The sequence below is a fragment of the Polyodon spathula genome, chromosome 6 (assembly GCF_017654505.1).
Source record: "Polyodon spathula isolate WHYD16114869_AA chromosome 6, ASM1765450v1, whole genome shotgun sequence".
NCBI classification, from domain to species: Eukaryota; Metazoa; Chordata; class Actinopteri; order Acipenseriformes; family Polyodontidae; genus Polyodon; species Polyodon spathula.
In genome coordinates this window covers 41,805,653-41,827,133 of record NC_054539.1, presented here as the reverse complement: position 1 = coordinate 41,827,133, position 21,481 = coordinate 41,805,653, and the positions used below count along the sequence as shown (strand labels likewise).

General features: G+C 37.1%; 1 protein-coding gene across 2 annotated transcripts in view; it reads left to right on the top strand.

The window, feature by feature from the left end:
• LOC121317194 (disrupted in schizophrenia 1 protein-like) overlaps positions 1 to 16,291 on the top strand; it is a 139,540-nt gene extending 123,249 nt beyond the window's left edge. For both annotated transcript variants that reach the window (XM_041252862.1, XM_041252863.1), the window contains exons 13-14: positions 4,073 to 4,190; positions 13,101 to 16,291. In XM_041252862.1, the coding sequence (XP_041108796.1) occupies positions 4,073 to 4,190; positions 13,101 to 13,222 (240 nt within the window). In that variant the 3' untranslated portion in view covers positions 13,223 to 16,291. The remainder of the gene's footprint in view (positions 1 to 4,072; positions 4,191 to 13,100) is intronic.
• The last annotated feature ends 5,190 nt before the right edge of the window (positions 16,292 to 21,481 follow it).

Below are 21,481 nucleotides of genomic sequence, written 5' to 3'. Positions count from 1 at the left end.
CTGAAAGCCACCAGGGAGATAGAAGGTCAGAACAGCTGGGTTCAGGTAGGCAGAAGCAGGGAAAAAAAGAAACTTCGTCAAACACCACCAGAAATCAAAACAACCAACAGATTTGAGTCACTTCAGAATTTTGATGAGCAGAACCAACAACAAGAGAATGAAAGGAACAACATCCAGGACCCTATTGACAGTGGTGACAAGACAGTAAAAAGAAGGGAGGTCATGATTGTTGGGGACTCCATATTGAGAAACACAGCAAGTTCAGTTCGCAGTTTGGACCCCCTTACTACAACAGTGTGCTGCCTTCCGGGAGCCTCGGTCAAGCACATCACTGAAAACGTGGACAGGCTCCTAGAACGAACAGGAGACGACCCGGTAGTAGTCGTCCACATCGGTACAAACAACATTGGAAGAGACAGACCAAAATCCCTGCAAAACAAATTCAGAGAGCTAGGAAGGAAATTAAAAGAGAAAACCAAAACTGTGGTATTTTCTGGTATACTACCCGCACCTTGCAAAGGACCATATGGACAGCTGGAAATTATTAATCAAAACGAATGGTTGAAGACGTGGTGCACACGGGAAGGCTTCACCTATCTTGATCATTGGACCACTTTCTACAACAAGGACTATCTGTATAGACGGGATGGACTGCATTTAAATAACAAGGGAACTAGTCTACTTGGAGAAAAGATCCTCGAGCAGGTTCGAAAGCATTTAAACTAGAAAGGAAGGGGGGAGAAATCAACAAAAAAACAGAAGGGAGACCGCATCAAAACAAGAACAACAACTCAGGTAAGACAACCATTAAATGTATTTATCTAAATGCTAGAAGTATCAGAAACAAAATTCTAGAACTTGAAGCTACTGCACTAACAGGTAACTATGATGTGATAGGTGTTACAGAAACTTGGTTGTCTGAGAGTGATGGGGACGAATATAATATTTGTGGGTATACACTGTATAGGAAAGACAGGCAGGACAGACGAGGAGGAGGGGTAGCGCTATACATAAGAAACAGTCTTGAAGCCCAGGTGTTAAACCTGGACAAAGAAAATAAAACCGAATCAATATGGGTCAGAATAACAGACAAAAATTCAAAAGGCATAATAATAGGAGCATGCTATAGACCGCCAGATTCAGACGGTGAGCACAATAATCTGTTATACAATGACATTAGAAATGTGTGTAGCAAAGGAGAAGCCATACTAATGGGGGATTTCAACTTCCCCCAAATAAAATGGGAAAACCCGGTGGGTAGCGCGAAGGATGAAATAGAAATGGTGGAAATGACAAATGACTGCTTCCTAACACAATTTGTGAAGGCACCCACTAGAGGGGAGGCATGCCTTGATTTAGTCTTTTCAAATAACGAAGATAGAATAACTAAAACAGAGGTCAGAGAACCACTGGCAAACTCAGACCACAACATGGTCTCATTTGAAGTGTTTTTTAAATCCTCAAAAGTAAAGACTAAAGCTAAGGTTTACAATTTTAGAAAAGCAAACTATGAAGGCATGAAACAGAGACTAACAGAAGTAGATTGGAGTAAAATAGAGAAAACACCCACAGAAGAAGGATGGTTGTTCTTCAAAAACGTAGTACTAGAGGCGCAAAACAATTACATCCCTAAAGTAGACAAATCTAAATGTAAAACTAAATTGCCAAAATGGTTTAATAGATCAATTAAAAAAAATATTCAGCGAAAAAAGGCACTTTACAGAGCATTAAAAAAGGACCAAAAAGAAAGTACACAGAAAGAGTACACAGAACTGCAAATGCAAGTCAAAAAGGAAGTTAGAAAGGCCAAGAGAGAAATAGAAATGAACATTGCTAAGGGAGCTAAAACCAATTCCAAAATGTTTTTCCAATATTACAACAGCAAGAGAACATTCAAAGAGGAGATTAAATGTTTAAGAGATACAAATGGCAAAATCATAGAGGAAGAAAAAAAAAAATAGCAAATATGTTAAATGATTACTTTTCACAAGTTTTTACAAAGGAAGATACTGACAACATGCCCCACATGTCATCCAGTTCCTATCCAGTTTTAAATAACTTTAGCATAACTGAGGCAGAAGTGTTAAAGGGACTAGGAGCTCTTAAAATAAACAAATCCCCTGGGCCGGATGAGATCCTCCCAGTAGTACTCAAAGAAATGAAAGAAGTAATTTACAAACCGCTAACCAAGATCATGCAGCAGTCTCTTGACACAGGGGTGGTACCGACAGACTGGAAAATTGCAAACGTAATACCGATCCACAAAAAAGGAAACAAAACTGAACCAGGTAACTACAGACCAGTAAGCCTGACTTCTATTATATGCAAACTTATGGAAACTATAATAAGATCCAAAATGGAAAATTACCTATATGGTAACAGGGTACTGGGAGACAGTCAACATGGTTTTAGGAAAGGGAGATCGTGCCTAACTAACTTGCTTGATTTTTTTGAGGATGCAACATCGATAATGGATAATTGCAAAGCATATGACATGGTTTATTTAGATTTCCAGAAAGCTTTTGACAAAGTCCCGCACAAAAGATTAATTCTCAAACTGAACGCAGTTGGGATTCAAGGAAACACATGTACATGGATTAGGGAGTGGTTAACATGTAGAAAACAGAAAGTACTGATTAGAGGAAAAACCTCAGAATGGAGTGTGGTAACCAGCGGTGTACCACAGGGATCAGTATTAGGTCCTCTGCTATTCCTAATCTACATTAATGATTTAGATTCTGGTATAGTAAGCAAACTTGTTAAATTTGCAGACGACACAAAAGTAGGAGGAGTGGCAAACACTGTTGCAGCAGCAAAGGTCATTCAAAATGATCTAGACAAGATTCAGAACTGGGCAGACACATGGCAAATGACATTTAATAGAGAAAAGTGTAAGGTACTGCACGCAGGAAATAAAAATGTACATTATAAATATCATATGGGAGATATTGAAATTGGAGAAGGAATCTATGAAAAAGACCTAGGAGTTTTTGTTGACTCAGAAATGTCTTCATCTAGGCAATGTGGGGAAGCTATAAAAAAGGCTAACAAGATACTCGGATACATTGTGAAAAGTGTTGAATTTAAATCAAGGGAAGTAATGTTAAAACTGTACAATGCACTTGTAAGACCTCATCTTGAATATTGTGTGCAGTTCTGGTCACCTCGCTATAAAAAAGATATTGCTGCTCTAGAAAGAGTGCAAAGAAGAGCGACCAGAATTATTCCGGGCTTAAAAGGCATGTCATATGCAGACAGGCTAAAAGAATTGAATCTGTTCAGTCTTGAACAAAGAAGACTACGTGGCGACCTAATTCAAGCATTCAAAATTCTAAAAGGTATTGACAGTGTCGACGCAAGGGACTTTTTCAGCCTGAAAAAAGAAACAAGGACCAGGGGTCACAAATGGAGTTTAGAAAAAGGGGCATTCAGAACAGAAAATAGGAGACACTTTTTTACACAGAGAATTGTGAGGGTCTGGAATCAACTCCCCAGTAATGTTGTTGAAGCTGACACCCTGGGATCCTTCAAGAAGCTGCTTGATGAGATTTTGGGATCAATAAGCTACTAACAACCAAACGAGCAAGATGGGCCGAATGGCCTCCTCTCGTTTGTAAACTTTCTTATGTTCTTATGTTCTTATGAAATATATGATAATATGTTGAGGTTAATATATTATAAAATATATTTCATTTTCATAAGGGACAGGCTGCATTGTGACACTATTGTCCCTTGCTGTGTTTTATAAGCCAACATGTCTACAAAGCCTTTACTAAGAGATTATGCTGGCAGAGTGCTCAAGGGAAGTTTTGAAGCCCATTTGCAATTTAGTGTTCCTCATTACAGCTCCCCCTCTGTTAGTAGATTATTTAAGTCTCCACTGCTGTTAACTCAAAACCATTCACAAGCATTCAAAAATATAAAAAGGCCAAAATCAATAAATGAATTAGAAATCGTAACCCACAGTGAAGACAGAAATTAAAAATAGGGTTATTATTTGGGAAAAGCTCCCAGCCATTGTTTGTTTAACATTTTTAAAGATGTTATAATGTTTGCTCTTCTTATTTTTTAGTATGCCTGCTGTGGACCAGCCCATGTAACAGAGCAGTGTGAATCAATCAGCGAGAAATTGCTTTCCTTGGAGGACCAGCTGCAAACAGCTGTTCTACACCGCGATGAAGACCTTGCTCATATCCTTTCAGTTTTAATAAAGAATAGTGAGGGCCTTCACATTAAAGCAGGTAAAAACAAAATGACAGTTCATTCAATTCTCCAAAGGGTGTGAAAGTGTGTGTCTGCTGCTGATGATAGATGATGATAGATAGATGATAGTAACAGCAGGTTTAACTGTTGGCTGACAGTCTGAAACATAAAACTGCTTCAAGGCTACCTTTCACAACAAGACACAAATCGTCCATAACTTTACTCCTGGCTTTAAATAACTCCTGTTTACAGGAAAGGAAAAGAACACCTGGTTTCGTTTTAAGTACGAAATCCAACCATTACTGTGTGGGTATTTACCTCTTAAAGACCCGAAACCTGAATAAGATCTATCAAAGCTGCTCGCAGAGCCTGTTATGGCCCGCCCCCGAGGGCACGAAAGTTCTACACTCACAAATTTCAATGGAATTTTTCCTTTCAAGAACTGGCCTGGCAGGAGAGCCTAGACTTGTTACTTTTTCTGCTATATAGTTCACATTTATTTTATTTTTATTTAAATTATATGTAATATTATAATAATCGCTGTATTTATTTTTATTATTACATTTATTTTGTGTACTACAGCCTGTTGTTTTGTTACATCATGTTGCGACCTTGTGCCCCACGTAAAGCCAGCAGCTTGAGTCGCTTCTTCGCAGGAATCCAACAAAATAAGTCAGCTGACTTTGTGCTCTCCCCCCAGCCTGCAGAGCTCCAGCTGGAGTTACTTTATTTTAAAATACGAGGCATTTATATTATTAACTGTAATTGTTTAATTAGTTTTTTGTTTAGAAATATTTTAAACAACTATTGTTTCCAGCAAAAGTTTGTTTCATTTTTAAATATTGTTTCAAAAGCTACTCGAGTTCCAATGTTATAATGTACTCGTACATCCTGATTCAGCACCAAAAAGCCTTTCATAATTCCCCACCACTACTTCTGCGAAGACATTTAGTTCCTGGTCTGTAAACTTTAGATTCCTCACTCTGTCCTCCTTTGTTGCTGTCTTTATGACAAGCTCAGAGCCGTACTTACCTCTTCTTTCGTGACAACTTGCAAATGAATCATTTAGCTTGCTTTATTTGTGCATATAATTAGCTTAGTAAGTAGAGCTGCGTCTGGTTCATTTTTCCGGGCAGTGTGGCTTCCTCCCTGCCATGCAGTAATTCTGGTCATTTACCGCCATTTAGCGAATGAGGCCCTTAGTGTTCTTGTTTAAAGACTTAATACAAAGCTTTAGCTGCCAGACATGTTCAGTTCTGATTAACTGAAGTGTAGACTTAAAAGAAGATATTATAACATCACGGCAATGTTGGTGACAAGTTAAGGTGTGTTGTTTTTTTTTTTTTAATTCTACTTCAAGAAAGAAAACCTCTGCACAGAAAATTATTGGATTAATTCAAGACCTAGTCACATATTTTAAAGTTATTATATGCCACATACAGTCTAAAAGATTAATTTGGCAAATGTTATCTTGAATGCAGTTCTTTATGCTAAGCTTGTTTTTGAAGTAACCACACTATGGGAAAGTATTACTCAGGGCATACTGTGTAGGTCTCAAATGCTTTTGAAATACATTTTTGTTTTAGCATACATGTTTTTAAATTGTAAAATATGATATTTGGTTAAAGGTTAAATAAATCTCTGAAGGCCTTGCTTTCAGATAGTGTTGCACTTTGATTGTCATTTCACCTGCAGAGGGAAATTGTTCCCATCCTTTCAGGGTTCTCTGTCAGTAATCAACCAGCTGCTTCCCCTAACGTCTCACATAGGAAGCTTGATCCCTAAGACACAGCTGAGGTGAAATACTGTAATATAAGAAGGGCAAGTGACACAGATTTCCTTGAAGGGAAGGCAAGCAACCTCAGAACATTTTTTTTAGATTTAGCAATGAATAACCTCTTTTAAAACTGTAGTACCGAATGTCATATTTTAAAATGAAAATACACATTTGAGACCTATATAATGAATGGAAGAGCATGACAGTTTTTACAAAGGCACCTAAATACCCACCATCCTACCAAAAGATCTGATTGTTTAAAGGCCCTTGGATGACTGTCATTAAACGCCCACTCATAAAATCTCCAGCTGCTTTCCAGACATTCTGTCAAACATTCCCATAACAACTAACACGTAAACAAGGCCGACTCCACATTTAACATGCTGTCATATTCATTATCCCTCCTTAATAGGTTTAGAATTGCAGTGCGTTACAATTATAGTTTTTAAAAGCTAAAACTTAAACCTTGAAATTAATCTGAACACAGCCATAAAGAATAATAACAATAACAACTGTATTTTTTTTTCATGGTAAAAAATTGCTTATTTTACAATGTTTCGTGGTCTAAAATTTGGTATTTCAAGATATTCCATGATTAAAAAATAATATTTATTAAAGCAGAAAAAAAAACACGTTCAAAATGTGTCATTTTCTCTAGAGTTGTTAGACAACAAATGTTCCTAAATATTTAAATGCTAACCTGAAAAACAATAAATTGTAGAATATATTGTATTTATGTCCATTATGTCCATTCTATTTTCGCCATCAGTGAATTAACAAACAAAATAACAACATAAATAACAATAAATATTCCCTTCTTGTACTGGACAGAACCATCTCTAGCAGAAATATTTCCAATCTTTGATGCAACTGGTATCTTGTTCGTTGAACACATTTTAAAGAAACCATGCAGCTCTATGCAAACTAAACTGACTGCTAGGTTCCTAAATGCAGTGTAAAGTAACAGGTGGTGCATCCATAAGGCGAACATTTGCTGTGTTTATTTTTAAATGATAAAAATATGTATATTTACACTATGCTTTCAGAAAACTAATATGCAGTTTCATGGGGAACTACATTTTACGTGGCAATGGCAATTCACTGAAATTGTGAAATCTGTGATAACTGTGAAAAAACAAACCTTAACAATAGTTGTCCTGAGTAGGGAAGGTTAATTGTAATTCTCCAGTTCTCAAAATGGGTCAGTTGCTGTATTATTACTCAATAAAGGTCGAAGCTGAGCTTTTTATCGGTGGGTAACTCGATGGTTATTGCCTAAAGTGTCTGTATGTCATTGAGGCTGTACTGTTTGTTCAACAACACTGTTTTGTAAATGTAGTTGTTTTGAAGTAGTTCTAATGAGGTAAGATATTTGTTACTTTTCTAGGTTAGGCCAACAGTAACGTCAACTTTAGTTTACAACTTGGTCTAGCTTTTGCTTAGTTACACTAAGAGTATAGTTCCACAGAGAGTAAACACTGAACTCTGTTTTACCAGTAACCACTAAACCAAGCTATCTCTTACATTTTATAGTATTTATTATATACGTATTTATTAGTCAGGACATTACATCCGAAACTGATTATAGCAAACAATATTAACTAAAATAGATATACCAGTATTAATTAACATGACAGCTGAGACTGTGAAACGATAATTCATGTCCAAAGGGACAGAACATTCAAGGTGCCTCTGACATTCACTTGTATTGATATAGTGGACAAAACATTAGGAACACCTTCCTAATATTGAGTTGCACCCCCTTTTGCCTTCAGAACAGCCTCAATTCGTCGGGGCATGGACTCTACAAGGTGCCGAAAGAGTTCCACAGGGATGCTGGCCCATGTTGACTCCAGTGCTTCCCACAGTTGTGTCAAGTTGGCTGGTAGTGGATCTCTACTCCGAATAGCTCGTTCCATCTCATCCCACAGATGCTCAATTGGATTGAGATCTGGTGACTGGGCAGGCCACTGCAGTAGCTGAATTCACTGTCATGTTTGTGGAACCATTCCTGGACAATCCTAACCTAGTGGCATGGGGCATTATCCTGCTGAAAAAATCTATTTGCAGATGCATACACTGCTGCCATGAAGGGATGCACCTGATTGGCAATGATGTTCAGATATCCTGTGGCATTCGAACGTTGCTCTACTTTTATCAAGGGGCCCAACGTGTGCCATGAAAACACACCCCACACCATCACACCACCACCACCAGCCTGCAATGGTGATACACGGCATGATGGATGCATGTACTCATGTGGTTTTCTCCATAACCTAGTCCTCCTATCAGCGTGAAACAGCAGGAACAGGGATTCATCAGACCAGGCAATGTTTTTCCAATCTTCCAGTGTCCAGTGATTCCGTTCCTTAACCCACTGCAACCGCAGTTTCTTGTGTTTTGCTGAAAGAACTGGAACTCTGTTAGGTCGTCGGTTGCCATACCCCATTCGTTTCAAGGTACGACGAGTTGTGCATTCTTTTATGGGTCTTTCGGTTCCAATGTTGTAATGGACTGTCAGTTGACTAACTGTATCCTGTCTGTTGCTCTGCACAATTCGTGTCAGCCTCCTTTGGCCTCTTTCATCAGTGAGCCGTTTTCGACGTCCTTTGGGTGGTGGACCATCCTTGATACACACGGGAAACTGCTGAGCGTGAAAAACCCAGCAGCTTTGTAGTTCTTGACACACTCAAACTGGCGAGCCTGGCACCTACTACCATACCCCGTTCAAAGGCACTTAATTCTTTTGTCTTGCCCATTTACCCTCTGAATGGTACCCATACACAATCCATGTCAGTTGTGTCAAGGCTTAAAAAGGTTAATTGAAGTGTATTTAACAGGTTACATTAATAAGGAATCATAGCTTTCACTGGATTCACCTTGTCAGTCTATTTCATGGAAAGAGCAGGTGTTCCTAATGTTTTGTACACTCAGTGTATATATATATATATATATATATATATATATATATATATATATATATATATATATATATATATATACACACACACACACACACAGGCACCTCCAAAATTATTGGCACCCTTGATAAAGATGAGCAAAAAAGGCCGTATAAAATAAACAACACAGGTATTGTAATTTTCCAACACGTGGAATATATTGTACTTTATTAATGATTCAAGGGAGTCAACCAAAATTACACATTTCTCAAATTATAAATTTATTTCCCCAAAAATTAAGTGTCACAATTATTGGCACCCTTGTTTTCAGTACTTTGTGTACCCTCCCCTTGCAAGGATAATGGCACAGAGCCTTTTTCTTTAATTTTCTTATGAGATTTGAGAACACATTGGAAGAGATTTTAGACCATTCCTCCATACAGAATCTTTGGATATCCTTAATATCTATGGTCTGTGCTTAGAGACTGTCCTCTTCTATTCAAACCACAGGTTTTCAATGGGATTCAAGTCCGGAGACTGAGATAGCCATTGCAAAATATTGATTTTGTTGTCAATTAACCATTTCTTTGTGGATTTTGATGTGTGCTTGGGGTCATTATCTTGCTGGAAGATCCACTTACGGCCAAGTTTCAGTCTCCTGGCAGAGGCAACCAGGTTTTTGGCTAAAATGTCCTGGTACTTGCTGGAATTCATGATGCCGTTGACCTTAACAAGGGCCCAGCACTAGTGGAAGCAAAACAGCCCATAACATCAAAGATCCACAACCATATTTTACAGTAGGTACAAGGTTCTTTTCTGCGTACGCATCCTTCTTTCGATGCCAAACCTACTGCTGGTGTGTGTGGCCAAAGAGCTCTACTTTCGTCTCATCTGACCATAGCACCCGGTTCCAATCCAAGTGCCAATGGCTTTTAACAAACTCCAGGTGCTTACATTTGTTGGTTGCTCTCAATAAAGACTTTCTTTCTGGCAACCCTTCCAAATAGACTATTGGCATGGAGATGGTGTCTAATTGTAAATTTGGAGACCCCAAGATGCAGCCAAGTTCTGTAATTCTCCTACTGTGGTCCTTGGATTCTTCTTTACCTTCTGAACCATTTTCCTCACTGTGCGTGGGGGCAAGATGCACTTATGTCCTCTTCCAGGCAGATTTACCACTGTTCCATGGTTTTGAAATTCTTAATTATTGCCCTAACAATGGTATATTTAGTTTTTTGGTATATATAGGTATATTTTTTTGTACCCATTGCCTGATTTTTGAAGGTCAACAACCATTTGTCTCTTTTCATTTGTGAGTTCTTTGCCTTTCCTCATGGTGATGGATGACAAATGGATTTTACATGCGTGTTACCCCGTTTTTATACCCCAGTGAAACAGGAAGCTATGGAAAGCCACAATACCGTTCCTTAAGACTGAGATGTTCTTAAAAAAAAGTATACTGTTAATGCAGATTTAATTTTGTTTGATTTTATTTATAAGAATCTTTAGGGATGCCAATAATTTTGACACCTATCCTTTTGAGAAAAAAAAACAACATATTACTTGTTAAAAATAAACGTTTTCTCTGAGCAATTGTATTAGTATAAAAGAATATAGTTTTCCCATATTTTTGAGCATAACATATAGCTGATTACCTTTGTTGTTTATTTTATACAGCCTTTTTTGCTCATCTTTATCAAGGGTGCCAATAATTTTGGAGATGCCTGTATATATAGGGGGAATAGTGCTTAGTTCAGGATTACTGCACAGTATAAATATACAGTGGTGTAAATATAGGTGTTGACACCTTGCAGTTTCAACTGTCTGAAAATAATATTCTAGTTAGTTGAATACTGTACTTAATTTGCTTTTAACAACATAACTTAAAGTACTGTCACTCATTCAATTATTCAAATTTGGCATAACATCCTTTGAATTTATTACAGCTTTTAGATGATTTTTGCTCAACAGAGGAATTTGAAATTTTTCTTGAAATGGATCCTCTGTTCTATCTGATTCAGAACTGGCCATAGCCTGCACTGTGTACGGTATTAGCAACCTTAATGTTTGCACATGGGTCCACTAGTGGCTAGTGGCTCACTTAATAATGAACGCACTACTGCATGGTTTTCAGGGTGAGTCATGTGGTCAGGAAGTCGATCTTCACTGGGGGCCCACAGGGGGCACAGAATTGTTCTTTGCACTTCCAAGGTCCAGACAGGGAAATCAGCTGGGGTTGGTTCACCTCATCTGGAGTGATGGTTGGATCCTACAGCACATAGACATGTAGGTCAAGTGTGATGAAGTATGTTGACATGAACAGTCCGAGTGTGTGTTCTGTGTATGTGCCTGCATTGTGTCATTTCAACCCCACTCTATACAGAATTAACCTTTTGGGTATGTATATACAGTAAATGGGTTTAAAGGATACCTTATGCAAGTACTACCTTTTTGGTTAAACAAACCATGCTAATGACCAGGGAGATATTAAAGAGCCATACCAAATATAAAACATTACTAACAAAAGTTGCATTTTTTAACCCTAAAAGGCTCTCTTTATAGTAGAAAATAAATTGAGAAAGCAGATTTAAAGTACACGATGACACAGCTTTAGTAGTTTTGTATTCGTTAAACATATTGCAAGTTTAAACACATCAGTATACATTTGACTGTACTTGATTCTACCATCCTTTGCAGTCTTTTCAAATCCATTAACAGCCTTAAATGAGATACTTCACCTCTAAATCAAAAGAACCATGATGACTGTAGCTCAGTCAGCCATTCCTAGGGCAGGCCTGCCATATGCTATCTGCATTGATGGAAAATTAAATTTCTTAAAGAGTAAGTAACGGAGTTCTGAAAAATATAGCGTTATACGTCCCCAAGTGTTGCTACAACTGTTTAAATAACATACCTGTATTTTTTTCTTTTCATTGTTAACATCCTGACAACGTACCATGCTTTCAGATGGTAATTTTTGAGTAACAGCTTCTTTCTTGCCACCCTCCCATACAGGCTAGTGTTATGCAGAGCTCTTGATATGGTTGACTGGTGCACCATTACTCCACTCCCAGCCACTGAACTCTGTAGCTCCTTCAAAGTGATTGTTGGCCTCTCTGTGGCTTCTCTCACAAGTCTCCTTCTTGTTTGAGTTTTGAGGGACGGCCTTTTCTTGGCAGTGCCTGGGTGGTGTGATGCAGCTTCCACTTCCTGATTATTGATCCAACTGTGCTCACTGGGATATCCAAACACTTGGATGTTATTTTGTACCCTTTCCCTAATCTATGCATTTGTATTACTTTATCTCTAACTTCTGTAGAATGCTCTTTGGTCTTAATTTTCCTTCAGATTCACAGCCTTACCAATATTCCTTCAACAGTGGGGTTTTTATCCAGAAAATGTGACAGCAACTTTAATGGTTTACAGGTGGAGGCCGATGGTAAGGTAATTGTGTCCTCGTTAGGGCAATTTTTTTCATCGGTGCAAACTGGGAGCTTCCACAGCACAGGGGTTGAATACCTATGCAAGCAAGATATTTCAGTTTTTTATTTTTCTTAAAAATATTTCCCAACATAAAACCAATGTCACCTTGCAATAATTGATTTTGAGTTTAAGTGTTTAAAAATAAAATATCAAACAGAACGAAATTTCAATGTACCATTTGTAATTCGGTAATATGAGAGAATTGGTCAGGGGTCTGAATACTTTTGCAAGCCACTGTGTGTGTGTGTGTGTGTGTGTGTGTGTGTGTGTGTGTGTATATATATATATATATATATATATATATATATATATATATATATATATACACACACAATATATTACTTTCATTCAGTCATTCATAGTATCATTTATTTGATTAATGAAGACTAATGTAACAGCTGTCATAAGAATCAATATTATTCTTAGAGATACAGTAGCAGTGATTCAATGCACTATTAGAAAATGCCAACATAATATGTTTAAAAATCAAACCATAAATCATAACTATCATCTTGTAGAGGAATTTTAAAGGATGGCATGACATATACACACACCCACACTTTCACATGCGATCAATATTTAATCAGAATCATTGGTAAGTGTTTGTGAGTACAATCAGGTAGCCTCTCCCATCTGTGTGAAATGGCAGAGCAGCAATTCATTAAATACTGTAACTCCAACAGAAAAAAAAACAAGTGCCAGTCACCTCCCGATATTTTCCTTAATAAGCAGAGCACAGTCTCTGCAGAGGGAGATCCAGATGGTGAAAGCAACTCTGCAGGCAATGCTGGAGCAGTTACAGGCCTCCTCCGAGGAAGGGGAAAAGGAGATGGAAGACATCTTTAGTGACAGCTGGTGACTGGGACTGGGAGAATGAATGCACTGCATCATATTTTATAGCAATGAACAGGGGATGGTTTTTAGTAACTAAACACTGCCTTTTCAAGCCCCAGGGAGCTAGTATAGGGGCCTGACCCAGCATCGGGTAGAGCAGCTGAATCAATTATATAGAAAATGAGCCGTGGTGTCTAACAGCACATGCCCTGCACAATCATTTGCACTTGCTGACACCGGCACATGTTTTACTGTGGCTTTTTCAGCTGGTGTGTTCTGAAGTTCTGCTGCTTTCAACGGATTTGCTCACCATAAAATGATGCAGCCTCGTTACCTGGAGTATCTTAATGTGCATGTATCTGTTCATTCCGTACAGCGTGAATTATCAAAGCACAGCGTTTGTATAAATCAGGCTAGGTTTTTTACCACTTGAATATTGCACGTTCATTCAGTTTTAAAGTTCAGGGTGTGTAACCTAAAGGTGTAGTGCCTACATTTTAAAATTAGTTCTGACATATTTGGTTGTTGTCTTTTAAAGCAATTTTGGAAATTTCTTGCCTTTTTCATAAAACTAGTTATTATAGGAGTGCTAACCTATTATCACCAGCTACATTATCACTGGTCCCCCTTTTCTTCTCTTGAAATGCTTTAGATTCTCAGTTTGGAATATGCAGAGACCTCAAAGTCTATATGTTATAACTGAAAAGATCCTGCTTCAGCCTAATCACTTCATGTATTTCAGACTCATTGTAATTGTCCACCATGTGACCTACAACAAAGGCACACATCATGCAGAGGTTTATCTATGTTTGAAATACTTGAATAACCTAAAAAAGAATAAGAACCAAAAGATTCTGAACACAATAACAAGTGGGCCAGTAATAAAGACAATAAAGCAAATAAAAGTTTAGAAGTGTAATTGGTTTGCTCTCCTTTCGAAGTTTTTTTTTGGAAGACAGTTTGAATGGTTAAAGAAACAGTACTGTGTCTTGAAATATGGATGCTTAATAAAATGAAAAAAAACTATTGAAAAAGTTAAATATTTTGATGACGGTAACTGGCTCAAACCACATCCCACTATGTTGATAATCCTTTGTGTAAGTGTTTGTATCAGGTAGCTTTTTTCTATAAATGCAAAAAGGTAAACATTCCTAGGATGAGGTTACACAGTTCTGCAAAGCAATACACTGTTATTTCAAAACTAGAATGAATCAAAATCAGATGTAGCCGTCTCTGATTGGGTAATGTTCTTAATATACTAAGAAGCTTGAAGCATTGCTCAAAACTGTGTCATTAAGCGTAGGGATAGTTGTAGGAGGAAGTGACAAAATGAATTATGACATTGCAGAATGTCTAGCTTCTTATGCATGGGGTGAGGAGGGCTTTGAGTTGCTGTCAATATTCTAAGGATTGTAAGATGTTTTCCGCTTTACCGGGAGAGTGATCATTTTATATAAATATAAAGGACTCTTTAACTGTGTATATTTTATATAATCTATGTGCCATATTAATGGAATTATGATTTGTAAAATGTGTGACCTGTAACACTTCTTATAAGTAACCAATTTATATGTGTATTTGTCTGGCTTAGCAGATGGTTGTCATTGGTCACCAACTCACTTTTGCCTTTCAAACATCATGGGCCCTATTTAGCAACAAATGCAAGGGCAATATTTTTTAAAGGAATAAAACCATTTTAACAACATAACACTAGCATGAAACTGATCCAGACAATAATTTATCAACTCAGCAACTAGGTGGCTTCTTGCTAGCTTTATATTATTAAAATGTTTTATTTTGCCCTTGCCTTTGCTAATTAGGGCCCTTTGTCATTTCATAAACCTTGTTTTTACTTCATGCTTGTCACCCAGCCTGTGGGGTCATCACAGTCACCTAGGTGTACAGTATACCAAATCTTATAAATAATATATATTTCTTTATGTAGAAACAATAGACTGTGTTCATTTTTTTTTTTGATATGAAGTCAAATATGGCATTCTGTGATATAATTCCCTAAAACTGTATTTTTTTTACACTCCTTACACTAACTACCTTTTGTGTTTTAATGAAGTAATATTTGAGCAATATTATGAAGGATACTACCACTATATGTCATGATACCTTAACTGTAAACAAAGAAACAAACAAACACTTTTAATAACCATGTTCTGTATGCCAATTTGTAACCAGCAAGTATGGTATCAGCATATAGTATTTATGGATATTGTTTTTATATCATGAAAAGTACAACTTATGATTGAATTGAGTTATTTACAGGGAATGTGGGTTTCATTTGGAATTCTGAAGGTACATTTTTGTGTATCCTGTTGGCGTGTCTAAGCATGAGTTTCTTACATAATAAGAGAGCCAGTCTGAGGGACTGATAACACTCCTGATGATGAGAGCTGTGGAGGCACAGTATATCAAATCTACTGCCAAAAACCTGTAACAAGCCCATTTTCTATTACAAAGGAAATATATGTTTTACCCAATGTGGGAAAAAGAAATGTAACTGTCCTGTATCTGGAAGAATTATAATATATTTTTTCAAATGATTTCTGATAAAACCCATGATTTACTTATTTCTCATGTTTGAGAGTTATGATATGAAACAGTTTTTTTATGGCTCAAAGAGCAGTTGTGACCTCGATGGGATAACTCTTGTTTTTGCAGGACTTGTTTCTGCTTTAAAAGCTGATTTTAATCATAGGTGCGAACCACAATCACCTCAGCTAAAACTGTCTCTAATACACAAACTTGTGCTAAGTATGGCACGCTGTGCGTTTGGTGCCACATCACAGGGTGCCTGCTGGCTTGCTTCCAGTAAAGGATGGGACGACTCTGTTCATTGGTGAAATTAGGAGATTTCCAGTCCCAGTGGGCAGTAACTTTCCCAGTATATTAATGTCTGTAACTATTGTTTCAGGGCTCGAAAGACATCTGTTGAGACCTGTAGGGTTACCTGCAGCTATTTTGTTCAATATTTCACCTGCTGAGACCTGTAGCTTTTCTTACGGTATGATCCTTTGATTGCGTCCTGTATTGTATTTGGATTTGATTTGTTTCTAAATAAAACTCTTTTGATTTAACATTACTTGAAAAAGACTGACTTATTATTGTTAAGAAGAAAACTAACCTTACAGTATTGATTGGCTGGTTTTGGTGGATAATACAATTCATTTGGACCAGTTCTGCCTTTAGTATTTGCTGTCCAATAGATGTGAACTGAGCTTTCATTACAGCAAGTCAAAATGAAAAAGCTGGTACTTGTGAGGATTTATGTTAAATTTGATTCACAATTGATGCTGTGATGTACGAGTGGGCATCTACCATCTGACAGATGTCTGCTAGAGTACTGAATCATTTTTATTGCAATGTAGTACAAATAACAGGCTGTTGAATTTATTAATTCAGTCTAGTATATGCGTGCATTCCACTGCAACAGCTATATTAACTTAAAATGTGGCACGCAAAGGGCACTTACCTTATGTCTATTTATACAAATGTCTATTTGCTTTTTCTGGCAAAGGTTGAGGGCATTTTGACTTGTTTCACCATAATTGGCCAGCTGTGATATATCCTTCATGGGCAAGATCCCATTCTGACACTTCACAGTATGGCACCTGTGTTCATTACACCAAGAAAAAGTGTAAACAGGACCATCAAGTAGTGGATGTTTTGAAAGCAAATTTAAAACCATCTGTTCAAAAGCTACTTAAGACACAGATACCACTTTGAGAGAGAAAAGCTATTCTCTCAGCAAGGAACTGAATGTCATTTTAATTACAGTTCAAAATCCAATTTGCAATTAATTTAAAAAAAAAGACAAAAACCAGCCAAACCAAATAGCAATAGAAATTGACATGCTGAATAGGTATTGTTTAATAACCAGATTCTCTCCCACCACCAAAAAATAATACTTGAATTACTGTATGGCAAGTGCCATTTGCAAATTCCGTTAGCTTCCAACAGAACATGAATAGTTTAAGATGACTGATGATTTTTTACTTTGTAACAATTTGGTCTCAAATATGATGTCCTGTTCTAGCCTTCAATATTAAACAAATGTGTATTTCGCCTATATTTTCTGCTACTGAAGGATGTATTCATTAAGGTGAAAAAATGATTTACTTGAACATCTGATCCATTTATAAAATAAAATAAAACCATACAAAACATATTGTATGTTACAGGGGTATCCAAAAAGTAATGGTCCACCATGACCATGGCATCCTGACTGAATCCATAGAAATGTGAAATTGTTGTACATACTGTTAAAGTGGGTCTAAAAAATGATTATAAATGTACAATATCAATATGTAAAGTGTTATATTTGAAATGCAGGAAACGTAAGAAACTTTCATGTAAATAATTGAATTGCCCAGCCTAGGGAAAGTTGTTTTGTTAGGTGTCATGGTCAGTTGGGGGAGAATATTTCTGCACTGTTTGTGCTGAGGGTCCCCTGAAATCTTCTCGTCATCTCCTTGCATCCCAGTTTGAGAACCTGGTATATACACTATGGAAATTGATCAACTGTAACTAATCTACTCCATGCAGCTATGAAAGCAATGCCGTAGATGACATTAAAATGCATTTTGATGACCTTTCTTTAAGCCTTTGGCACTGCAGATCTTGCATTACTCATTCAAAGATTGGTATGTAAAGCTGCTGGCTAGTTTTCAAACTACAAAACCAACAGTATTAAAATTGGTGAGTATAAGAGAGTTCATACAGATGAACAAAGGGCATCCCCTGGGCAGGTTCTGCTAACTGCTTTCATTTACAATATTGGAAACAAGACTGCCGATGAAACACTTCTCTATTCCTGTGGCTCCTCTGGATATAATAAATAAAACTGCAAGTTGCATTTAATTCAGTCCATCATAATCTGGCTTATTTAAATTATGATAAACACAAGTTAAGTACCAGATGTTACAGAACATTTACAGGTGTTTGCACTGGGTGGATCTTGTATGTATTCAGTGGAAAATTCTAAATATTTGGATCTTTGGTTGAATAAAAAAGTTCACATTATGCTCAAATTATAAGTCAAATTAGATTCTTTCTAACATAGAGTAAACCACAGGTTGAAATATATTATATATAGCTGTATGCTGTTTGCAATTATTCTGAGTGGATTTGGATTATGTTGCTCTGATATTGTATTATTATCAGTTTTATTTAATATCTACCTTTACCTGGCCCTGAAATGAGATCCTGAAATCCTAACAGACTTCATCATTGCATTCAAATAATGTGTCCTTCCAACTCTGCTGGCACCACACCTACCCGACTCTACTGAGAAATAGGTAAGGCCAGCTGAGCTGAAAGGTCACTTTGTCACTTAATTTGAATTAAATGAGGAAGCCTGTTCAGTTCTGGCAAACTCAAAGCTAGGTAAAGAAAAAAAAGGTCAATATTGGACAACCTAGATCCACTGCAAATATAAAAATATGGTAAGGAAAATGTGAAACATCTAATTAAATTACATTTGAAGCTACTTACTTATTCTTAATAAACGCATATGCACTTAACATTCATATCGCCATCGTCAGTAATGATAGGTTCAAGCTGTTTTGGGGCTATAAGTAGCTTTGGGAATACTGAGGGGGAAATGGGCAGTTAAACAGAATGCTAATGTACAGACTGCAGTCATTGTAGAAACATTTATAGAAACAGATACATCACAAGACAACTTGCAAAAAGTAAAAGTCCCCTATACAGTAGGCTTGCAAGTGCATCCTCATACATTGTAAAAACAAGATGATTGAAGATATTCATGGCTGCTGTAAAAGAAAACAAAAACAGTGTCGATCAGTTTCATTATTATTAAACATTATTCAAAACAGACTTTAAAAATAGGTAATTGTTTTGTAACCCTGGTAACTCAGTAGTCACTTGTACAATTGATAAACACATACTCTAGTGTATATAAGTTCATTCAAAGTTTATAGTTTGTTATAAAAAATATCAACAATGACATTAACAAAAAAAAAAACATCCATCTTCATGTTCAAGCCAGAAAGACATACTGTTTCACGAATTGGCTGATTTATCTCAGCAGTGTTGTTGGCATCAAATCATGTCAGTCAACAGGGTAAGCAGCTAGTTGGTTATTGACAGTAAATAAGGCCTTGGGAAGGTGCAGAGAAATTAATTCTGCAGGTGAAAGTGAGACCAAAAGACAGACCAAAATCCCTGCAAAACAAATTTAGAGAGCGAGGAAGGAAATTAAAAGACAAGACAAAAACTGTGGTACTTTCTAGGATACTGCCAGCACCTTGCAAAGGAGCATACGGACAGCTGGAAATAATTAATCTAAACGCATGGCTGAAAATGCGGTGCACGCAAAGAAGGATTCGCCTATCTTGAACATTGGACCACATTCTACAACAAGGACTATCTACATAGGTGGGACGGACTGCACTTAAATAAAAAGTGAACCAATCTATTTGGAGAAAAGATCCTCGAGCAGGTTCAGAAGCATTTAAACTAGAAAGGAAGGGGGGACAAATCAACAAAAAAAAAACAGAAGAGAGACTACATCAAAACAAGGGCAAAAACTCTGGTAAGACAGCCATTAAATGTATTTATTTAAATGCTTGAAGTATCAGAAACAAAATATTAGAACTTGAAGCTACTGCACTAACAAGTAACTACGATGTGATAGGTGTTACAGAAACTTGGTTGTCTGAGAGTGATGGAGGCGAATATAATACTTGTGGGTATACACTGTATAGGAAAGACAGGCAGGACAGAAGAGGCAGAGGGGTAGCACTATACATAAGAAACAGTCTTGAAGCCCAGGTGTTAAATCTGGACGAAGAAAACCATGCAGAATCAATATGGGTCAAAATAACGGACAAAACTTCAATAATAGGAGCATGCTATAGACCGTAAAATTCAGACGTGGAGCAAAATAATCCATTACACAATGACATTAGAAATGCGTGCAGCAAAGGAGAAGCCATACTAATGGGGGATTTCAACTTCCCCCTTATAAAATGGGGAAAACCCGGTGGGGAGCATGACGGACGAAATTGAAATGGTGGAAATGACAAATGACTGCTTCCTAATACAATTTGTCAAGGCACCGACTAAAGGGGAAGCATGCCTTGATTTAGACTTTTCAAATAATGAAGACAGAATAACTAAAACAGAGGTCAGAGAACCACTGGCAAACTCAGACCACAACATGGTCTCATTTGAAATGATTTTTAAATCCCAAAAAGTAATGATTAAAGCTAAGGTTTACAATTTTAGAAAGGCAAACAATGAAGGTATAAAACAGAGACTAATAGAAGTAGATTACATCCCAAAAGTAGGCACTCTAAATCTAAATCAAAATTGCCAAAATAGTTTAATAGATCAATTTAAAAAAAATATTCAGCGAAAAAAAGCATTTTACAGAGCATTTAAAAGGGACCAAAAACTAAGTACACAGAAAGAGTACTCGGAACTGCAAACGCAAGTCAAAAAGGAAGTTAGTAAGACCTCTTCTTGAATACTGTGTTCAGTTCTGGTCACCTCGCTACAAAAAGGATATTGCTGCTGTAGAAAGAGTGCAAAGAAGAGCGAATTATTGCGGGTTTAAAAGGCATGTCATATGCAGACAGGCTAAAATAATTGAATCTATTCAATCTTGAACAAAGAAGACTACGCAGCGACCTGATTCAAGCATTCAAAATTCTAAAAGGTACTGACAATGTCGACCCAAGGGACTTTTTGAACCTGAAAAAAAGAAACAAGGACCAGGGGTCACAAATGGAGATTAGACAAAGGGGCATTTAGAACAGAAAATAGAACACACTTTTTTACACAGAGAATTGTGAGGGTCTGGAACCAACTCCCCAGTAATGTTATTGAAGCTGACACCCTGGGACCCTTCAAGAAGCTGCTTGATGAGATTCTGGGATCAATAAGCTGCTAACAACCAAACGAGCAACATGGGCCGAATGGCCTCCTCTCATTTGCAAACTTTCTTATGTTCTTCTTATATTCTTATAATGTGTTTCTTTCAAAACTGCACATTTGAGATTGGACAGACAAGAATTTGTGGAATTATTTAGCAATTTACAATCTGTTTAACCATATAACCAAGATAATGCAGTTCCAGTAACGGCTTGACAATAATCCAGGTACAGTAGTCTCTGCGTACAGGAACACCGCCTAAGAGAACACTTCGCCTAAGAGAACACCCTTGTGGTGAAACAGATTTTTCCTATTGTAAATGCTCAATCTAAAGGAACAGGAACTTAACTTAAAATAACACCTTTTTGTCACC